The sequence below is a fragment of the Ostrinia nubilalis genome, chromosome 14, assembly GCF_963855985.1.
Source record: "Ostrinia nubilalis chromosome 14, ilOstNubi1.1, whole genome shotgun sequence".
Classification (NCBI taxonomy): Eukaryota; Metazoa; Arthropoda; class Insecta; order Lepidoptera; family Crambidae; genus Ostrinia; species Ostrinia nubilalis.
The window spans coordinates 9,401,927-9,425,485 of NC_087101.1; the positions used below are offsets into that span (position 1 = coordinate 9,401,927).

Sequence of the window (23,559 nt, forward strand, 5' to 3'; positions counted from 1 at the left end):
AATTTGGAAAAAGTGAAGATTTGTGGCAACACGAGCAAAAGGACCGTCACCTGGAGTAGAATTTTTTGATTTTTTTTAAATGGCTATTATTTTTAAAATATGCCACATAGATTTTTTTTTTATATTTTTCTGATAACCAGCACAACTTGCCTCAACACCCAGTTCCGGCTTGACGTTACATTACGGGACACCCTGTATACTTGTAGAACAGTAGATATGTACAAATTATTTTTAAAGAGACCTTCACCAATAATTCAAAACTTATTTAATCTCTTCATTATAGCCCCAAACAGTTTTCAATTTAATTAACTGTTTAGAATGAAGTTTAAGTTCCATTTGAAAAGGGTCACTTCAGTCCGTCATCAGTTGATTACAAAGGTTCCTCTGCTATAGAAAGTTATGGAGTATCTAGGTGTTTTACCAGCTCTTAAAATATCTATTGCTATTGCTAACTAAACTGTCCAATTACTATATCGATAGTGGAAATATCAATTACTGTAAGGGACAAAACACGACTTTTCAGGAGAGCCAAAAAACGATTTTTTTTTTCTTTATACCTCAATATCTTTTTATGTGATGTTACGATTTAAATAGTTTCTATGGCAAAGTTTCTTAGAATTTTCTGTTCTTTCATAATATAAACGTCAAATTTTCGAAAAATGGGTAGTTTAAAAGATAGCATGTCCCTTACATTAAAGAAACGAGCTTGACTGTACCTTACAATGTTGAAATTTCAAAGTATGGAATGTCATGTATGTTGTAAGGTACATTTAAGAATAAACACGACAGTAATATTATTGTAACTTGACAATTTTAACATTGAAACCTGATGTAAGTAGAGGTTGCATTCGAGTATTCATTAACAAAACGAAGAGAAGAGATAGAAACAAGACAACTTAGTGTTCACAAATGCAGTTGGAGGCATCAAATACACATCACCAACAAAACATTTAGTCACTGATGATGCCTACGTCTGCATTTGTGAACAAGTTGTCTTGTTTCTATCTTTTTCTGTTCATTTTTACGCAGTTAGGTTTTTTTTTTTCAATCATCGTTCGTTCGTTTTAGCCGAATGACGTCCACTGCTGGACAAAGGTCTTCCCCCAAGGATTTCCACAACAACCGGTCCTGCGCCGCCCGCATCCAGGCACCTCCTACAACCTTCACCAGATCGTCGGTCGACCTAGTGGAGGTTCCAGCTCGTGGTCGCCACTCAAGAATTTTTCTGCCCCAGCGGCCATCAGCTTTGCAAGCTACGAGCTCCACTCACTGCCACTTGATTTTAGCGATTCTGCGGACTATGTCAGTCACTTTGGTTCTCCTGCGGATCACGTCATTTCTGGTTCAATCACTACGAGCATAGCACGCTCCATCGCCTTTGACCTTGAGTCTTCTTATGAGGCCCACAGTAAGCGACCACGTCTCAGATCCATAAGTTATCAAAGACTTTTGTCTTGAGACAGAGCGATATTTCAGACGTGAGAATATCACGAAGCTTCCTGAACGTTGCCAGCCGAGTTGGATTCGACGATTGACCTCTTCCTCGAAGTTAGACCTACCTAAGGCTGGTTTTAGTGTCACGCAGACCGTCAGTGCGGATCGCTCCGCACAGCCAATCTGTATGAACTGATAGGGAGCGAGCGATTCCTGCGGACCGCATTACTCTAAAACGCTTCCTCGAAGTTTACAGATCGGCTGTGTGAAGCGGATCCGCACTGGACGGTCCGCGTGACACTATAACCAGCCTAACTGGACTGTTTGTACTAGGTATATATAAGTGTCAACAACTGCCGAGTGTAGAGTATCCAACCTTTAGAGGAGTGGGTGCTACACGGACATTTGACATGATTTTGTCTTGTCCATGTTTCATTTTAAGACCCCCTTGTTGAGAGGCTCGACTCAGGCCATTGTGCATTGTGCCTAGATCTTCCACGGTCTCAGCCATGGCTATGATATCGTTTGCGAATCGAAGGTGGGTTATTTACTCACCGTTGATATTTATGCCGAATCCGTTCCAGTCCAGAAACAGTTTCGGAGTTTTCAGTTCCCCCTGTCTGCTGCTGCAACTGGTTTCGAGTCTTGATCCTGGAGACGGAACGACATTGTGGCGTTTTCGTACAAGCCTTTCAACATTTCGATGTATCGATATAGGTAGTCAATTTGACACCGTTGGAGAAACTGTAGTAGGTACTGCCCAGGTCTCGATCGAAGCTTTCTCATAGTCCACAAACGCCAGGCAAAGTGACTGACTATACTCCTCGGTCTTCTGTATAATCTGCCGTGGCGTATGTATGTGGTGTACTAAAGCGATTGAGAGATTGAGAGGCTGGAAGTCATCGAGCTTACGAGCGAGACGATTCGTAATGACTCTCGAAAACAGCTTGTAGACATGGCTCGGAAGTGAGATGGGTCTATAATTCTTCAACAAGGTTTTGTCGCCTTTTTTGAAGAAGAGTGTCACCACAGTTCTGTGCTATACCGTAGGCGTTTTTCCTTCGAGGATGACGGAATTGAACAGCTTCTGAAGAGCCTTCAGCCCCTCGGTTAAAAACCCAACTGCGTAAAAATGAACAGAAAAAAGATAGAAACAAGACAACTTAGTGTTCATAAGTGTAGTAGGAGTGGGAGGCATTAAATGCATATCACCACCAAAAAAAGTAATTGATATCCTATATGCATATTAACGTAAGGGCCTAATTATAATAAATCAAAAAGTTTTAAATGAAGTAAGGTTCAATGAGTTCAAAAGTTAAAACCAACAGTTTAGGGTAAGGGCTGAATTGTATTATTAAAAGGAATTTACGTCCTTTAAATCATTTGTTTCCCCAAAAGTCGTATTCAGAAGATTAAAAATGTTTAAGGTAAGGGACATTTTTTTAAAGATATCAACATTTCAAGTATACCAATCGATAGAGCCGAAAATTCTGAATGCGTTGGTATATATAACTCATTTTGGCCAAAATGTCCCTTACATTAATTGATACTTCCACTATCGATATTTTCTATGCAGAGCATCGGCAGGTATTTGACCGCAATCACAGTGAGATGCAGTGTAGGATGGTACATACCTGCCCTGTAAGTGCCTATTCACTCTCGCCTTGCCTGAATAGTGTTCTGCCCTGTACCTAAGCGCCTATTCACTCTCGCCTTGAATAGGCGCTTTTATAGTCTTTAGGAAAGACAGCAGCAGGCAGCGAATTCCTATCCCTAGCTAGCATTATAAAAGTTTGTCACAAGACATGTTTTCTTTTTCCAGGTGTCTTCTTATTCTGCTGGGCACCATTCTTCACCTGCTCCGTCCTCGACGCCCTGTGCACCAAGTTCGACCTGTCCTACTCTCCAGGGGTCACCGCCTTCATCCTCACCACGTGGCTCGGCTACATCAACTCCTTCCTCAACCCAGTCATCTACACCATCTTCAACCCGGAGTTCCGAAAGGCGTTCAGGAAGATACTCCATTGCGGCACCTAGCCTTTGGACTTTTATTTTGTATATAATTAAAGCATCCCACGTCCTCCAATGTTGACAGCATTTGGCCCAGAGCCTAGACAAAGTGTCATAGGAGACAGTTTTCGAAATCGTTTCACGCAGAAATACTCAACTTTCGAAGCGATTTCGAAATTACAATTTACTATCAAGTTTGTAGTTATTTCCTTGTCTTGTCTAGGGGGGCGGTTCCTTAATTCGTGACTGTTTAAGAACCATTTTGGTGCCATTTTCTCGGTTTTTATCTTTTTAGTTTTCCACTCTGTGTTGTTTTTTAATGTTTCACAAAAATAGTTTTTTTTTTCTTTAAACTCCAGTTTTAAGCTTTTTAAAAGCTTCCAGTGATGTTACTTGATCCTAGCGATATCAAGTATAAATTATTTAATTTTTAATTTGCTATCAATTTTACGAGCAAAATAATGTCCAAATCGATTCTCTCATACATAACTGACAACACATTTTTTGTATTAAATTCCGTAAATTTTTAAAATAATCTGTAAGTAGGTACAGTTCTAAAACATTATATTATTAAATTAGATAAGGGGTAGTATTTAAACGAGTGACTGTAAATTTATGTTGTAAGTGTCAAAAATAATTAATGTTGGCTAAAGAATTACTAAGTGAGCGACTGAGTGCGAGTGACGAAAAATCAAAAAAATAGCAACTTACAAAAAAAAATTGAGTTCCTTAAAATACAAAATGAGAAGCTTCATAATATTTGAGCGACCTAATATTTGATTGAGTGTCAACGTTAGGTCTTGCATTTTTTCAATATTTGGCAAATGCTTTTTTCATACTGAGCGGTATTTTTAACTTTAATGAAGTGTTTCGAATGCAAAAACTACTTTGAAAAATACTATTATGAGCAGCGTATTATGAGCCCACATTTAAATAAAAAATGATCTTATGAAATAAATATTTGACGGAACAGTAACTAGTAGCGAAAAAAATAAATCATTAAAATTTAAGGGTAGGTAATCAAATGAAACAATGTATTACGAAAAATGAAATAAAGTATTTTCTTAAATCGAATCAACAAAAAAAAAACAAAATAAAATAAGTCGCTTCTGTCGACCCAAAAAAAAGTAATCTTATTAATAAGGTTCATTGGTACCTATGAGGATTGAGGAGCTCTACTTACTCATCGTCACTGTATGATAAGTGCTGGCTTGGACTTAGCGGGCCGGCCTCGTTTTCTTTTTTGTCCAATAGGTATCAGTTTTGCTTCCAGTGGCGGTGTTGTTAGTTTGAGCCGAATTGCTAGACCCAAAACGTGTTTGCATACATATTTTGTTAAAAATTCAGTCGCCCCGCCCCCATTCGAATTCGCGCGCTGTAACAATCTGTAGTTTTCATTAATAAAGCGTATCAAAATAAAAAACATGAGACCTCAAATATAATATCAGTAACCAATAATCATTAATAAAGCAGCTCACAAAACTTTGCTTAGAATTAACTTTTTTGTAGTTCGTTCAGTAAAACCTCAATTAGAAAAATGTAATGTATCTTCATATTAAAGTTGCCCTCTCTGTATTTCTAGTCGCTCACTTATTAATTTAGTCGCCCGGATAGTATTTTTATGTCTGAAATGTAATAATCAAAACCCACATTCTGTAAGCTCGTTCTGGATTTTATTATTGATCAAAATTCGTCGTTAGTTTGGTAAATTTTTCGCTTACTCAAATTCATACCGCTCAAGGTATTAAAACAGTATGCCATCATCAGTCGCAAAGTTTTTTTTTAGTCGCTCGTTTTATAATTCCCCTTAGATAAGCACTGCCTGTGATTATTTTTATACTAAACTGTCAACTTTATCCCTTTTTCTACCACAATTTCATTAAATAAAACCATTTTATATTTTAATGTTAATTTAAGGATCCCTATGGTTGTGATTTCTATTTATTAATTAAAATCTTCAATATACAGCAATAAATTTGTAATAAGTAGATCCTATGAGCTTTAGCTGTTTAATATTAAATAATGTAAAACATATAATTAAATGTTCACGTAGTATCATTAAAAATTATAATATCGTAACTGGTAGAAAATTAACTGTAGATACATAACTAAATAATCAGTGAAATACGTACCCACTTACTTATATTCGTACTGCAGTAAAGTTAGTTGTAGGTACTTCTTAGTGTAAATAATAGTATTTTACTCGTATATTTACTTTTATAGAATCGCAGTTCCTTTTGGAACAAATATTTAACACGCATAGTAAGCCAGTAAACTCATACATAAGATTATTTACGTTATATTTTCTATTGCTATCATTAACTCAAAACAATTTTTTCACACATTTTATATGAGTAAAATATTCTACGAACATCGATTGATGACGAATTTTTATTGTAATTAATAATATGATAAAGAAATTAAACTTAATTGTTTTTCACGATTTTGGCAATGGCAAACTAAATACTCTTGATAGAAAACGGTTTCAAACTAGTCTTGTTTTTCTGAGTCACTCTCAAGTTATACGAGTAGATAATTTCCAATTAACATTTTCATGATATACGTATCTAAATAATTTCGTCCCACTATTTTGAAAGAGAGAAAGAAAAAATATTAATTTGGTACCAAAATTAACTGGTGAATTGGAACAAACATACTCAAATTACTCAAGAATGTAGTTAACATAATTTAATTTTATTAATTTATAAACTAAAAGCTTATTACACTAAAATTTTTCCCCAGCGGGTTCAAAGTCGAACCCGCAACTGTATCTGGCTGTAATCCGACACGCTAACCACTATGCCACAGCAATTTTATAGACTTTATTAATTATTCAATAGTATCTATCTAGTCGTTTTCAGTGCTATTAAGTTTTTGACTTCCTTTATTTATAGTTTTAAATAAGTTAGTAATCTAATTACATTGTATAATTTTGTTTACGTATTTAATAGTTTCTCAACCCTTGTCCTAAGATTCGATGCCAAAGATCATTATTATGAATAATACATAGGTACAATTATTTATTATAATTATTTGTAAGTAACTTAACTACAATTATTATTGATCTTGTAAATAAATTGTAAAAATTATATTAAAAGTAAAAAAATGTTGTACAATTTGATGTTGAAATAAATGGATGATAAAAATATTCACTATTTCATTGAAAAAATTTTATAAAAAAAATAAAACCGACTCCAAAAAACCTACACTAAAACGTAGAAAAATAATTACTAATTACCTACTTATTTATTAGGACGAATTATTAATATTTATGTAGGTATACCATGATTGATACTTCTGGAGTCGGTGCCAAGGTTATGAAACATGTAAAGTTTGCCTGCACCGACTCCAAAAGTATCAATCATGGTATACCTACATAAATATTAATAATTCGTCCTAATAAATAAGTAGGTAATTAGTAATTATTTTTCTACGTTTTAGTGTAGGTTTTTTGGAGTCGGTTTTATTTTTTTTATAAAATTTTACTTATTTCTTGCTTTTTAGTTAACTAATTATTACCTTGATGTTACCACTGAAGGTAGGCAGTACACTGAGACCAAAAAAAATTGGTTCATAATCGGCGGAGATATTACGTATAAAAAAGTTCATCCCCAATTTTCCACCCTTGGGGGTGAAATATTTTCTTCAAATTCGCATGAAACCACCCTTTTGATAATACCTATTCAACAAAAAAATAATCGTTCAAATTGGTTTATAATCGGCGGAGATATTGCGTACAAAAAAGTTCATCCCCAATTTTCCACCCTTGGGGGTTGTTTTTTTTATTATTAAATTTAAATGGGACCACCCTTGAGGTATTACCTATACGCCGAAAAAAGATTTGTTCAAATCGGTTCATAATTGGCGGAGTTATCGCGTAACAAACATAGAAAAAAAAAAAAAAAAAAAACATACGGGTCGAATTGAGAACCTCCTCCTTTTTTGAAGTCGGTTGAAAAAAAAACCCTTGAATCAGTCGCACCTATAATAATAAAGTGCCCAACTCGAAAAATCAGTTTTTAATTATTATTAAACAAAAACTGGAAAGTGATTTTTTGATGTGCATATAGGTAGGTAGGTACCTACTTAACAAGATGATCTTAGGTACGTGGTCAAAACATTCGTTTAATAAAACCCAAACAGCATTTTACGATTATTAAAATAAATAAATACGAATTCGAAAAACGGTTAACCCATGATTTATTTGCAATGCCCTATACTTTTTTAAACAGTCGGGTAAAATCAGAAACTTTATAAAATATACGACTAGCGCCATCTATCAAAACGTTATCAAATCAAATTCCTATTAGAGTAATTTTAAAACCACTAAAAGTCATTTTATCGCCTTTTTAGTATTTTTGATGTATAATTTATATAATAAAGACATTTTAATTTCTAAGATAATCAGAAAGAGGCTGTTGATATATATAAAGTATCTAATATGACTAACAGTAAAAAAGCATGCATGGCCACAAGAATAATAGATTGCAATTACCGCGACAGATGGCGCTACGTGAACGGTAAACAAGAAATATGTCACGCCCCAATATAGCTAATACATAAACGATTTCGTGACGTGGTGAGATAGACGCTTCTTCATATTCACGGTATTTATATTTTCAATTCATCACAATAGCATAAAAGTAATTTTATTTGCGAATTTTCCTTTGCAATCATAATGCAACAAGAAATGACATTTGTTTGTTTCAAGCCATCAAATGTGAGAGTCATGTTACCTTCCTCGCTCTTACAACGTATACATAGATATTAGATAGAAAGAGACAAACGATGTAATTCTTGCGTTTCAAGTACAGCAGTCTCTTTGGTATCAGCTGACAACCAAAGCAAAAACAGTCGGTGTGCGACCATCTTGTCAAAACTGGAGTTCGGCGACAACAAATAAATATTGTAAAATGTCGTAAATCGCTCGTAATGACTTAAATCCAAGTTCGTATCTAATAAAGTATTGTGTTTATTTTATGTTGGTGCTGTTTTTGACGCGGTTACTATACATTTTGCCACATATTTTCGGGTTTGTGTTGCGTCAAATGACGTCATGTATGTGATTATTATACACGTATCGCGGCTGACGAGTTCGTAAGTATTTTCTTTTATTTCTGTGTGGTTTTTAATAATTTAGAGTTAATTATGAGTAATTTTCCATTGTTGGTCAATGCGAGTTTCATTCATGAATCGTGTAGAATTGGGGCGCAGGGGCCCATCGGTTTTCCATACGTGACGAATTGAAGTTTAGAATGCCCTTGAAAATTATGCAGCAAAATCGCGTCGCTAAAACCGATGGACTGGGTCCATTGAGGCAGTACAGCAAATTTTGTTCCATTCATGATATTTGCCCCGAAGGTCGTGGCCTGCCTGCAAGCAAAGATTCCGCTTGGCAACAAATGAGCGTTCATCGCGCACTTTACTAAAAATGGAACGCTCTCGACGCGTAGAAAGTATTGTGTTGTATGAAACATTGAAAGTATAAACATGTAATATTTATGTAGTAGGTAGCTATCTGAAAATGGCGGACCTATCGGGCTCGCGTCGATTTAACTAGTTACCTACCAAGTTTTTTGCTAACTGCACGTCTAACATTCAACTTGGGCAAATCGTAGCACGCTACGTTGCGACTTGCGATCTGACACAGTTATCCAAAGATTTAATTACCGACAAACTTGTTAAAACCTATCCATTTTCGTGTCTGTGTTGTAAATACGTAATGTGTACCTATTTAGCTTTAATTACCTACATTATTAAGCAAGTTATCTAAACAAGCGAGCGAGACGCACGTTATTTTATTCTCGTTCTGTCATGTTGTAGGTAGATGACAACAATGCATTTTGATTGTGTCTGCTTTATCGCGAATGTCTACACGAAAATCAGTCTTTTTCTATTACCTTATGAGTTTTCCAATGTTTTTATAACCAAATCGTCCAAAATGGTGTTGTGGCAGTGTACCTAATCGTACCTATTTAACTGCATTTTTTCCTTGTGCTTCGCTAATCTAATCATGCAACTTGTGTTACCCATTGGCAGCAGGAATATCTAAAAATTTTCAATATTAGCTTTGTTTTTGTGATGAAATGTATTAAAATTCTAACACTACGCCATCTGCTGACTGTGTGACGGATTATACTGTAAATTAAAGTATTGGTTTTCCCTGGAAAATACGTAGACGCGTACCTACCTTACGGGAAGATTGGGGGCTTCCCCGCTTTAAAAAACGAGTAGGCATAGATAGCATTCTCGGTTTATGATTCATCCATAGATAAAACTATCAGTACCTACTAGTCTATTTGTTTGTAATAGGTTCGTGCAGTGATTACTTATCATCTTCATTTGAGCCGTTATTCCTCCTTCCTTGCAAGCTACTTGCATTAATAGACGAAAAATCCCATACGCAGTCCTAAATATAATATTAACACATGCAAAACATGACGCAATATCTAAATAAAATGCCCCATTAAATGTTTCGGAAAAACGTTTTTCCCTCCCAGATTTATTTTCGTAATTTTACTCTAGTTGAAAAATGTTCAATCCAAAACCATTGATAGACCATTGGAAAGAAATCTAACTAAGGCCTTGTCAAATCATCCAAATAAATACCAAAATGGACTTTCAAAAACTTTTCTCAAAGACTTTCAATCAAATCAAATTAGATTGAAAGTCTTTGATTGAACTATTAGATTGTTCAATATTGTGTAAGATGCCTACACTACACCCTCGCATTTTACGTGTTTGTTGGGAACTTAAGGCTTGGTATTTCTGCTAAAGTAGGTATTTCGCGCTGTCAAAATCTGCGCGCGCAATACTTCGCCGAAGACAGCGCGCCAAAGAGCTCTCGCGGCTACACAGTATAGAAATACCAGTTGGTTAGGTTAGGTTGACTTCCTTCCGTTCAAGCGTCACACTCACAGCACTTTCTAATACAAATCATATCCAAGTGATACAAATTAAAACAACTTTCAGAATTTTTGGGAATATATTTTAGAATCGAATAAATATAAAATATAACTGCCAAAGTAAACACGGTTCAAAGAGGCGTGGCGTCACCCGACCTTCCGGAATTTTCAAGATTACGTCACCCGACCTATCGTTAGGTCCTCGGGAGCTTGAGCGATTGGAAAAACATTTTATGATCAGTTACTCTTAGTAGCGATTATTTAGAGCTTGGATAATAAATTATAGTTGTTGCAATTCACGAAACTTTGCATGTGGTTAATTACATTAATCAGTACACGCATCAATTTTGTTCAGTCTTTTTGTTTATTAATAAATAAAAATATCATACTAAAATTGCATACATATTTTTTTGTATTGGTCTGGGTGTTTTCTTTCCATAATTTATGTATAACGTATGTACGGGGCTCTGTATTGAAAATCACTATGAGCATCACACGCGGTTACCTGCCGCAGGCACCCGCTCTGAGCACTCATGGGAGTTTATGCAGAGGTCGCTAGAGTTTGACTTTGAGCTTTGTTTATAGTCATTACGAAGCAGATTTTGATGGGAAACTGCACTGTCTTGAATTCGAAAGGGTAATTTGACGGTGTTAGGGGAATTCTAGGAATAAATGCAGAGCCTCCTCATTGAAATTGAGACATTTCAATTTGAGATTTCACTTGACATTGATTGCAATCTGACATGGAGTTTTCAAACACTTGTAAAAATAAAAAGTAATTAAATCAAAAGCAGTAAGACTCCCAAAATAACTTTCTACCCCTTTTACACGTTTGTCATAAATTATAATATTAAGGAATTGTTAAGCAAAATTTCAAGTAGATTGAACCAAATAATCACTGTCCCATACAAACTTTGCCCCCTTACTTCACCCCCTTCATTTCTTGACCCCATTTCGGAAAATCGGATGCCTACGTCATACAAAGAACACACCTTCCAACTTTCAGGTCTCTACGATATCCGTCAGTCATTTAGGACTAAGCATTTTTATTAGTTGTCCAATACTCTATCGTTCCAGGTATGTCATTGACAGGAGGGCGCTACTATCTTAATGGGTTATTTATTAGTCCCAACTTTATACCACTTGACATTTCAGAATCGTTTGACTTTAGATACCTAAGCGATTTGATATTCAGAGTCCCTTAATGAAATCAAGTTCTAAAATAACTTGAGGTGTTGTACCCGATCAAGCTTTTCATTGCAGGACAGTTAAATAGTTTTATTATTAGTTTCTTCTTTAAGTCTTGATTTGTCAGAGTAGGTAAAGGCTCCATGAGAGCAAAATTTAGCATTATAAAAGTTTTTAATTTTTTTTCTTGAAATATTTGACGACTTGTAATCTCTCGTTAATATAGGTCCACACAAATAAAGAATGTTTGACTTCGACTTTAATAATTATGCTCTTACATAATTAGAATAATATAAGAATAAGAATTTTTCGGTTTTTATATAAGGTGTTATTTTTTTAACTGATCATATTTTACCAACACATCCTATTACCCCCTATTGGGTTAGTAGTAGTTTCGCACGATTTTCCTTCGCACGAATATGCGAAACGTCCCCTTTCAATAATAATTTTTTTTTAGTAGGCGTTTCGCCCGGATGTATTAGAAGTATTAAAATCGCGTGCGAATCGACTCTTTTTTGAACTAGTAGTATGCGATTACTAGTTCTCAAAGGGGTCGATTCGCACCCGTTCGATTGTGAAAACCAAACTAATATATTTACTGTAAGTAAATGCTAAATAGTAAATATTAGTTTGGATTGTGAATATCCTATCCTACTATAATATTATAAAGGCGAAAGTTTGGATGTCTGGATGTCATGATGTCTGGATGTTTGTTACTCTTTCACGCAAAAATTACTGTACGGATTTTGTTGAAACTTTATAGTATTATTGTTTATAACCCAGATTAACATATAGGCTAACTTATGACGATATGTGACAAATAAATTTCAATAAATAAATAAGACGTGTCTAAAAAGCGAACTCTACCTATCGTCATTGGTTAAAATCTACAGCGCTGGACAAACTACTGTATGACGTTCGTAAATATTCATTCGGGGGAAGCCGTGAAACGCCATCTATCAACATGATATCTAACGGGGGTAAAACGAGGTCCACGCGAACGAAGTCGCGGGCGGCCGCTAGTTTATAATAGGTAGCTTTCCCTCCGCAACCTTATTGGTATTCCATGTATGTGTCTTTTAACTGATTTCTGTTAAACATTTCATGTAAAATTTGTCCAGTTATAACTCCATTTACATCTGCATCTGTAAACAAGGGTTCATGTTCTCCAGCCCAGATGCCGAGTAAACAGAATCGTCTTTTAGTGACGTGCAGCTGCCCCTATATTTGACCCTCTGACCTAATTTTTTATTATTTACTAGCGGCCGCCCGCGACTTCGTACGCGTGGATCCCGTTTTACCCCCTTCATCTATCTTACGCGGTTTAGATTTTTTCATACAAATGTTTTTTTCCCGCTAACTCCCGTTCCCGTGGGAATTTTGCAATATCCTGTTGTAACTAAGCTTTAAGTTTATTAAGGTACCTGCATGCCAAATTTCAAGCTTCTATCTTACGCGGTTTAGATTTTTTCATACTGTATAAGTATAGATTTGTATCAGTGTGCTCTTCTAATAAGTGTAAGACGATTGTATGTAGGTACTATTAATATGTAATTTTAACTCATTGGTTTTGTCTCATATTTAAGGAATTTACTATGTATCATGAGTAGAGTCTTCGTTTAAAAGGATGCGAACGATTTAAATTTCAATAGGTAGACAAAATTGATAATTCTTAATTATCAAATATTTTCTCCAGTAACACTGATATTATTATACTGTGACTCATCAAAGTCATCATTGTCAAAAATATTGACAAATCGCGAACTGTCACGTCCAAAAAACTGACACGCGTCCGTCCTCCGTAAGCGCCACCGCGCGACTGATTGAGATTGTCCAAGCCGTCATGGACGATTTTTTCCACATTTTTTAACATAGTAACTAAATAAGACGCAATATAAAAATTCCATCCGTTAAAAGCCCTCAAGTTATTTCTGAACTTTAGTTTAGTAAAAGATTTAGAATCTCAAATCGCTTATTTTAAAAATAAAACCATAATTAGAAAACGAATAGAGGTAACTTTGGGAATTTATTCTATCGAGTCAACTTCATCAAATCGTGTTTCCATCCGTTAATAGCCCTAGAAAATATCCTCAACTATGCCCAATAAAAATCTTAGCCTTTAATTTTACTGTTTAGTACCTCAAAAATGAAAAATGAAAACCTCATTTTCGCCATTTTCTCTGCTACCCGGCCTTAATATGAAATATTCACTGCATAATGTCGTGTTCAGTGAATGTCACTCTTTGTTTGTGAACACTGACATCCCACACGTAGTTCATCCCTGTATCGCTAAGTTTATGACTCAAATATTGGGAGGAAGATGGATGCTTGTTACTTAGTCACTCACGTAAAAACAATTAAGGGAAATGCTTAGATTAATAAAACCTAGATAGATAGTCAGTGCACGAAAGGTGAGGCAGATTTTAGTAAGCCAGAATGGCTTACTCGTAAACGTCACATGAACTGTCAAAGTGAAAAATTGGTAAACACGTCCGACGACTTTTAATTAATTAAGACGGTTTGTGCTGTGAAAGAGTGTCTAAATACATCAGAAAAACTAAAGAAAGTGACCAGTGTTACATTTCATAAGTAAGTACTACGATTCGACGCGTATTTTGCTTGAATTTGGCTTTCAAAAATTAAATACGGGAATGATACCAGTAACAAGAAAATTTATTTCCCAATTGTTCGCCCTACAAATACACTTCCTTTTTTATGAAATCGAGACTTTTCAGTCGATTTATCTTATTGTAATTAGGTAGGTACTTTGAATTCAATAAATAAGTAAGTACATGATGCGTTTTGTTTTTGTTAGTTATAAAATAATTAAAAACGTATTAAAAATTTCCCTACTTTCGGGAAAATCGCCTTCACTGTCTACACTCCCCAACAAAATTGACACTAGGGTCATTCCATCGTTTCGGGTGTTACGTTCGTACACACATATTCAACAATTTCATGTATTTTGAAATAGTATTTTAATAATGTTAGTGCTTTAATCTGTCCGTTTTTGGTTGTTTAATCTAAATAATAAAGTTTGTACAGCTTAGAATGTAGGATAACGAAAATATGAATCGAAAAGTGTGCGTTTCGGGCGTTACGAGATTTTGCCTCTATGTTCTGACTGTTGCTGCATTTACTCGAAATTTAGCGAATTTTCTTAAGGAATCATACCTAAAACTTACAGGACCTATAAAGTATGACATTTACAAACCATGTAACATACAATCACTGTTAAATAAAACGTTTTACTATTTTTTTATAAATTTTTTCTTTGTTTCGGGTGTTACAATGGTTCTGTTTCGGGTGTTACGAGTACGAAAATTCAACGCGATTTATCGATAAAATCGGTGTTTTATTAGTCTCTAGGTACTACAAAATAAGGAGTACAACAAATAAACACAAATAGAGCGAATTCTGGTTTGAAATTACGAAGCAGCTTTTTTTTAAAAATATACAAAGTTCAAGTTTAATTTTTCTTCAGAATATAGCTTTTTCTATTGTTTTTGGCTTGAAATCGCATTACTTTAATTTCTAATTACGATATTTATTGGAAATGTCTAAAATCGACACTTTTTAGCAATACCTTAATTTTAGTGTTAAGTCGACATTTCAAAAAAGTCTTAAATTGAGAAATATGACTCCTTTTCCGATGCCAGCGCTAGGGGAGGTCAAAGGACCCTCACAGTAATACTTTTTCACTTCTCCAAGCAATATACACACATTATCGACATATAAATAAAAATGTAATACCCGAAACGTTTCGGGTGTTACAGTTTTTAATCAAGAAAGAAACATACTAAATTAGTATCATGCTCAGATATTAGTTAGTATTTGAAATCATTACTACCATGTCCTTACTTTTACCAAATATTGTTACCCTAATCCATGTGTAAGGTACAATAATAAAACAAATACCTGTTTTTCTGTTTCGGGTGTTACATCGCCGAAGTAACAAGAAAACACACTTAAAATTTGATGATTATCCATTTTTTTGGGACTATGACGCTATCTACCAATACTATGATAAATACCCTCGAATCATATAGTGGCAAAACGTTTCACAGATTGATAGTTTTTTTTAAATCGTATTACCAATAATTAGAGAGAAAATGATCATTCAGACAGTTGACTTAAGTATAGACTTTGAAGACTAATAACTTAAAAATAACTTGTTTCTTTCAGATTTTTTTTGTTGCACATTATAATTTGGAATGTTTACTTTCAAAATTCATTAGATTTAATGCGAAAAGAACATATTTAGTTTTTCACCCTCGGTAACATTTATCATGGAATGACCCACTAATGACATAAGATTTTTGCCTCACTCTTGACGAAGCGTTTGTATGAAGACTATCCATCTAGGTTTTATTAATCTAAGGGGAAATGTAAAATTACTGTAATAGCAGAACATTAGTTATAGCATACACCAGAACAACAAATAAATTAGTAAAGGCTAACATTTTACGAATGTTGTCTGCAAATTAAATCTCAGGCGTCTTCAAAAAGCATTATTGAATTAAGTAAATGGATGTCCTAATTTGAAAAAAAAAGCAGTCTAATAAGAATTTTCCCGCTTTTTATCCCGTTTTCGCAAATACACGTGACAATGTTGGCAGTTAATTAATCGACAAAAACGTGAAAACTCTACGCACAAATCCAAATACGGTTCCAATAGTATTTTGCTGAGCCACAATTCTAAAGGAGAGTGGAACAATTTGAAATCACCCAAATATCAAAGTTGCTAATCCTTCATGCATCTGAATACTGGAAAACCCGAAGGACCTTGTTTCCATAACATTATAGAACATTGACTAGACTCTGTCTGAAAGCATTAGGTGAGAGAAACGTCAAGTAATTCGAGAAGGCTCTGATCACAATACCCTAACCCTTTTATCTCCTAATTAACTAATGGACACAAACAAAGGTAACATACACCTTTTCGTCTCAAATCTTAACAATACCGCCATTCATACTTTCCCGACGAGTTTGTCGCCAGTGTATTAATACTTCTTATCTTGGAAGGGTAATAAAATCCAAATTGAAACATAAAAAATATCACCAAGTGCGAGGCTGTTAGAGCAGATGCACACACATGTGGATGAAAGCATTTTATTTATTGAATACTTGGTAGAGGAAATACAAGAAGAAATTAAGATAAAAGATGATAATTTAAAAGACGATGATGGGAAATAAAACCAACTCGAGAATCAACTTCTTGAAATACGTCACAGAACAGCCTAACTTAACAAATAATTGTATAAAATAAAAACCGCAAAGGTTGAAATATCGATAAAACTGACCAAAATAAATTTATTTCTGGCATGTACTAGTGACTGTTTTTAAAAACAAACAACAATTAAATGTTAGGAATTAATTATATTGAGAAAGAAAATTCTCTGAGTGACACTTCGATAGTTAAAAAGTGATTTGGGTAATCGATGGAATGGGTTGTGCAACCAGAGAGCATTTTTTGTCCCATTTCAATTTCAACACCATTGGCGACTTTTCCGTTTATTCGCTCACAATATGGCGGATTAAGTAATTGGCGGCAAGCTATAAATAGCCGGATGCCTCACTTCTGCAACAATACTGCTGATTTGTTTACGCTTTCCATCACGTTTTGAAGATAAAGAAAACTATCGACACCATTCCGATCATGCGATAAAAACGATTAGCAAAACACATTAGAATTTTATTTCTGTTTCTTGGAATTTAAATTTTATAGTTCCAAACGCAGAAGACATCGAAAGCATTTAAGCAGATTATACTGCAACAAAAGATAACAATAAAAGCCTTTACGGTTGAATTAAAAAGTTAATGTTCATTCAAAATGTAAATATTGCTAAAGGCTCAAAATTTGGATGCTTCTATTGCAACATGTACCTTGTTACATTACAGATAGGTAGTTATCTAACAATATTTCAACCTTCGCAATGCGGAAAATCTTGGTCCAATTTTTTGCTACACCATCGCCTCGGAGCAGCCAGCCGACCAATGGCGTCAATTGATGCACGACCTATTCGATCTTTTAACAGCTATTGATAGTGTAATTGCCATCCTAGATGAATCGCTCCCAGATGCAACAATGTCAGTCATTGAAGCCAATATTTCAAATTACGCAAACAATTGAAAATCGGACTCTCCAGCTGCATTATAAAGTCTATAAGATACGTCTTATTTACATGTTGTTTTTACGTGATTGTGTGATTCGAAGTCATTTGTGAGCTGTTTTGATACTTATAAAAAGTCAATATTGACTTTGTTAAAGTTGGCAGTATAACAAACTCGGACCTTTAAATTATTTGATTGAATTAAATCATCGATAAACACGTGACACGAACGACCTATGATAAAAGGAAAATTAAATTAACCTAGTGCGACAAGTCGGGGATGTATCTAAAGATGAATATTTGTTCTTACGTCAGTTGTTTACTCCGTGAGGTGCATCTTTGTGCAATCTGTGTTCAAACTTGTAAAATGTGCTTTAAATTTATATTTATTGCTCTATTTTTTTTCTAAATTAATAACATCAACTGTGTCACAGTATCTCATAATCTTGCAGCTGTCTTTGAATTCATAATAATAGTCTCACAACAAATAGGTAACATCGATAAGTTGTTTGTGCTTACTGAATGTAATTTTAATTTGTAAATAATAAAGGTTTTGTTAATTCATCCTGAAATGCCACTTGTATTTTGTGCCTATCATCTTTTTTGTTTTGAGTGACACCGTCTTAGATTTTAATATCAAAGTCACTTGCTAAGTCCAGTACTTACTCATTTAATTACTACATTACTCATAATTTGCGTCATTTACTTATGTGTTATAGTCAAACGTCGTTTTATCCTTTTCTCGTAATGATTGATTTAGGAATCTTATGCCCCTATGACCAACGTCTCTTAGCAAGTTCATGGCGAAAAAGATTTTAAATTCAGCTTCTGACTAGTGTTTCTAGCCAAAGCTGAACCTAGGCCTAATTTTAGTCATACGAAAATCGAAAGTAAAATAGTATTTTTCGAACTTTGTCTACTAATCCGAAATAGAATCAATTTGTCAGCACCTGCCACTTTCTAAGTTGGTTTTTCCTAGACTAATGGGACTATTCCCACTTCTCGTTTCCACCGCTGCAACTCCTGTGTAGCCAGGTTCTACTCTACACAGGCTTGACCGCCAATAAAAACCCAACTATCACGGTCAAGTTGTTCCCAGGGGAAAATTAAACTGTCATTGGACCCGCAAGGAAATTAATCTGAAAAACATAGGAGGAGCTCGAAGTTAAGGTTCGACTTATCCAGTGCGAAGCGGATGACAGGTGGCAAAACAAAATGTTTAGTAAAGTTGGACTAGCCAAATCTAGAGTACCGGAGTTTCAATGTTCAACTATAGCATACGCAAAAGTGGGTGTAGATATGACGCGCGGTGACGCTATACGCCATGTTTTTACAAGTCGGGCCAAGTCAAATCGTACGTAATTTGCTCTCATCAAAATCTCGTTCATGCCAACTGCCAGTAATTTACAACCACAACAAAAATATTTTAAACGGGATCCATTTACTTTGCGATGTTTAAATAAAAAGGCTAATTAAGAAACTAAGAGCATCCCTTTTCATTATTATCAATGTGGGTGATGACTAATATACCAATTACCAAAATATTATCACTTTGTTTGAAATCAATAATATCAAGTACCTACTCTGATTAATAATAATTGTTACAAATTATGCTGAGGAGCGTTCTACAGCTCCTATAGTATTTCACTAGTCTCTTTTCGTGTACCTCTATTTTGAATAATAAATCGAGACTATAATTTAGTTCAGATGTGAAGTGAAACAAGAGATTTTTAGCTTTGCTATAACATTCTCCTATCCTAATTTACTGCACTTTTCACAATTCATCATCGGTATGTAAGTCCGTTTCGCTACCTATATTAGATGTGGAGTCGATAACTAGCGTTACATCCTCTATGTTCTCCAATAACCGTAGTTGACACCGTTTAAAGTGTGTGACGAAAATTCAGTGTTCAACGTAACACGATTATGAATTTTAATTTTGCACTGGAGGACTCTTTATCGCTGTTAGCAATAGTAACGCTATCGGCCCATTCTATTTTTAGTCCCGCAAACAAAATGGTTAAATTAGTACATAATTAACGAACTTTTGTTGTATTGTGTAACCCTTTTATGTATTGTAAAATTTAAAGATGTTCAGTTAGTGTTTATTAACACAATTTATTCGCTTCCATTGCCAAGCGTGTGCACGGCAGATTTAAATTGCTGGCAAATTGTTTCTTTAACTGTTACATTCGGGTTATTACATTATGTCATTTGATGACTAATGTTGTCAAAACCACTTTTTTCAAAACCAAAAAACCTTTATTTTGTGGTTTTAGTAGCCTATTTAAGTTTGCCGTAGACAACCAAGGATTTAAGTGCTACTGATGCTAAAGCACTTTTGACTTTATTATCATGTCTACATGAACCTTTATTATTAGAGACCTATCCCACCGTCTTATCACTTACCAAACCATTATTATATTAAACATCATCAGTGCAGCGGCGCATCTAAAACAATGCACCGGATGCTCCAATAAATCTTCCTTCTTCGTGTAGATGCATGTTACCCGACTGCTAAAGGAAGGGGTTAGGCTTTTTGAATGTCATGGTTATAATTGCCTAGACAATTTCAAAACCAAAGAAATAATTTTAAAAGTTCGTGAACCTGGTCATTTTGAGATAACAATAAAATTAAATTAAATAGCAAATAAGTATTTGTCATAAATAAATATCAAATAATCTTCCCGTGTCCTTAGTTCGCTGTTTAAGGAACAGTTTTTGATTATAATTAATTTCAAACATTTCTTTACACTAAATAAATATAATTTATAATCAACATGTTATTTGTAGCAATTAGAGCAATTAGAGTTAATTTTGTAGATGAACAGATCACTTTACTGCCAACAATCTAAAGTAAACAACGTTGCGGTAAGAATGCATTAACGTCCATTAAATTAATATTGTTTTTAACGCAGCTTCCATTAAGCTCTTGAGCCTCTAAACCAGTGTTAATGAGGATAATATTAATTTGCTGATTGTATCGCTAATCGGAATTTAGTAATATTCAAAATATTTTATGAGTTACAATAAACGTTTCAAGTTATCAAATGAGAACCGTCTTAAGTATTTAATGTTGGTATTGGTACAAAAATTAATTACTTAACCTGTTAGCGTAATTATGTTTGCTATGATTGAGTTAATTAAGTCCCTGTCTCATGTGTTTCATTAATTATTCTGCCTTCTGTCTGTCACTTTTTGTAAAATCAGTGATCTATCAGTGAAAGTCGGGTCAATAATCAGTTTAACCGTTTTTGAGATTAGCTGGAACAGACAGACAAATCTTTTAAAATATTGTTTGTCATAGGTAAGTGGGTAGGTACAGTCTCTTATTTTCTCATATACATTTTTAACTAAATATACGCAGATACAATTTAATTTAAATTTTGTCCACAAATCAATAATAATTATCGATATTTTTAACACATTTTCCGTATAATGTTGATAACAATTGGTTAAAATATTCATAGTTATATCTTTGGTGACTAACATTTTGTCATCAAGTACCTGAGTAATTAAAACTGAATAAAAGATTATTCAGGACATTCCTTTTTCATCGGAACCCAGGTCGATTTCCTCTTAGAAATGAGTTTATCTTACCAAGAATATTAACTTTCAATGTTTGAATTCGTCGTTCCCAGTCCATCAGATTAAAATATACTGTGAATCCTACCTACGTCCAGGTGAAATTCGCGTTATGCACAATTTTGAAGAGTCTGTAGATATGCGGACTCTTCAAGAATCCTAGAGACTGATTTACACATTATTTTATATTGCTTCCAGTTGGATATTCTGTTAAAACTTCTGATAGTTATAGACCAAGAGACCGAGATAAAATATATTGTGCCAAAGAGGCATATTAAGTTAGAGGACGTGAAAAGGGCCTACTCTACATATTTATAACGAACTTGAATGCTTTTGATAATTTAACGTCAAAGCCTTATCTTTGCCATCTAAAATATTATGGAAGAGTCGCTTTTTCACAGTTAGCATACTTAGTCATAAAAATTTAAGCTAAATCATCCCAATCCGGGACACTCGTGTGCCGGACTTCCTCACTGCGCCTTCAAGTGTAGACCGGCCTTATACGATTGACTAATTAATTTCAACTGGTTTATATTTTTAAAAACTACTTTCGGTAAGCTTTATAAGGTTAAGGTCACGGTGCTGGAGCTTAAAATAAATTCAAGGGTCGATTTAGCTAATTTACTTCTTTGAGCTTCTGTTCTGTACTTTTAATACTTTAAAAATCATTAGCAATTTGATTGCCTTTATGAATTGCTACCACCGATGAGTCCACCGGTTTATTGAAATTATCTTTTTCATACGTTTTTTTACATATTTTATTAACAACTATGGCCGTGCTATGCATGCGAGCTTCGCACGCGAGGAGTCGTGTTTTTAATAATATGATATTTTTTAATAGTCTTCTTAAATCGAAATAAATTATAAAGATAGGTTTTCTGTATAAAAGAAAAACGTTTTTATTAAAACCTTTAAATTCTATTTCCTTATCTTTTTATTTATGTACCTAAAAGTTTTGTCTCAGTTTTGGTAATTTGTAACGCATCTAACGAAAAGACCTGTAGTTATAAATACCTTGGTTCATATTAATGATAATATTAAGTTAATGAACTTCGAGACAGTAGGCACAATATAAATTTTACTAGCTTTTGCCCGCGGCTTCACCCGCGTGAAATTTAGTTTGTCACAGATCGTCATAAATTACAGCCTATATGCTATTCTGGGTTATAAACAATAATACTGTAAAGTTTCATCAAAATCCGTTCAGTAGTTTTTTCGTGAAAAAGTAACAAACATCCAGACATCCAAACTTTCGCATTTATAATATTAGTAGGATTGTTCGAGGCTCACTGGTGAGCCACGTGGCGTCCAACGTGTCGTAAAAACCTAAATTTCGCGCGAACAAAGTCACAGGCGAACCCACTGGTTTGCTAATAGTCGGTAATCGGTCCTACAACGCGCTGCGCGATTACTAACCAGTTTCCTGCACGATAACGTGCGGAAGGAAACGAACGAAAGCCAAAACTATATTGTTAACCGTAATACATTAAATACGAGTCTCAAAAATATTCCTTTATCGTGTGCGATTTATGTTAGCCATTATGTGTGATTAAGCCATAAACGGTCAGACCTCCCCAACTCGTCTGGCCATTGTCGGGAGTGTAGGCCAATTATGTAGGTACCTACTTCATTTGCCTCTGGTAAATTAGATGTACGTCCTCCTGCAGTGGAGACGAAATGACCTGATGATAATGAAGCCGCAACTCCTAAATCGCGAGAGAGAAAGAAAGATTTACGTACCTAAGCTAGAGTCACCTAAAAAAAGAGATGGATCTCAGCTTACAGTTAAGCTATAAGCTTACTCATGCTGGTGTATGTAGAACCTGAAAGGGGCATTCATGATTAACAAGCGTAGATAAGTAAGCAACTTACATAAGAAGTGCATTAATTGGACAATGTCATTAGAACTCCTTATACTGAAACTATTTCATAAACTAAACATACATGTTACTACATTGTTCTGTGAATATGAAGTAGTGAACCACTCGATTCGTCTGCGTGGGTGTTGCCACCGGTCCATAAACGCGTGGTATTGTTTGCTTATAAAAATAGCCACCTAGGAAAATATCAAGAAAGGTTTGCCTCAGCCTCAAAAGAAAGGGTAAACAGAATTTTCCACTAACAAGATTATAAACAAGATATTATCAGCAAAATACAGGTTACATCATGCCCTTCAGACACCCAGGCGACACATGAAGTCACTGAGTTTTCCTTCGTGTCGAACCACATTATGTTCCATTCCACCCTTGCCTTGTTCAGACTATCAAATTTTATCCGACATATAACATGATTCATGTTTGGCACATCGTTTAAAGTTGTTTCAA

The 23,559-nt window shown here is 34.7% G+C and overlaps 2 protein-coding genes across 3 annotated transcripts in view; both read left to right on the plus strand.

Moving 5' to 3' along the window:
- The window catches only part of LOC135078120 (dopamine D2-like receptor), a 57,284-nt gene extending 53,354 nt beyond the window's left edge, over nt 1–3,930 (plus strand). Inside the window, exon 9 of the mRNA XM_063972698.1 lies at nt 3,257–3,930. Coding sequence (XP_063828768.1) covers nt 3,257–3,471 — 215 coding nt within the window. The 3' untranslated portion in view covers nt 3,472–3,930. The remainder of the gene's footprint in view (nt 1–3,256) is intronic.
- Nucleotides 3,931–7,966: 4,036 nt separating this feature from the next.
- LOC135078115 (uncharacterized) overlaps nt 7,967–23,559 on the plus strand; it is a 28,312-nt gene continuing 12,719 nt past the window's right edge. The window contains exon 1 of one of the 2 annotated variants that reach the window (XM_063972691.1): nt 7,967–8,051. The gene's annotated coding sequence lies outside the window, so the exon portion shown is untranslated. Of the gene's footprint in view, nt 8,052–8,282; nt 8,542–23,559 lie in introns of those variants that run through there. The other variant, XM_063972690.1, reaches the window with a different exon arrangement.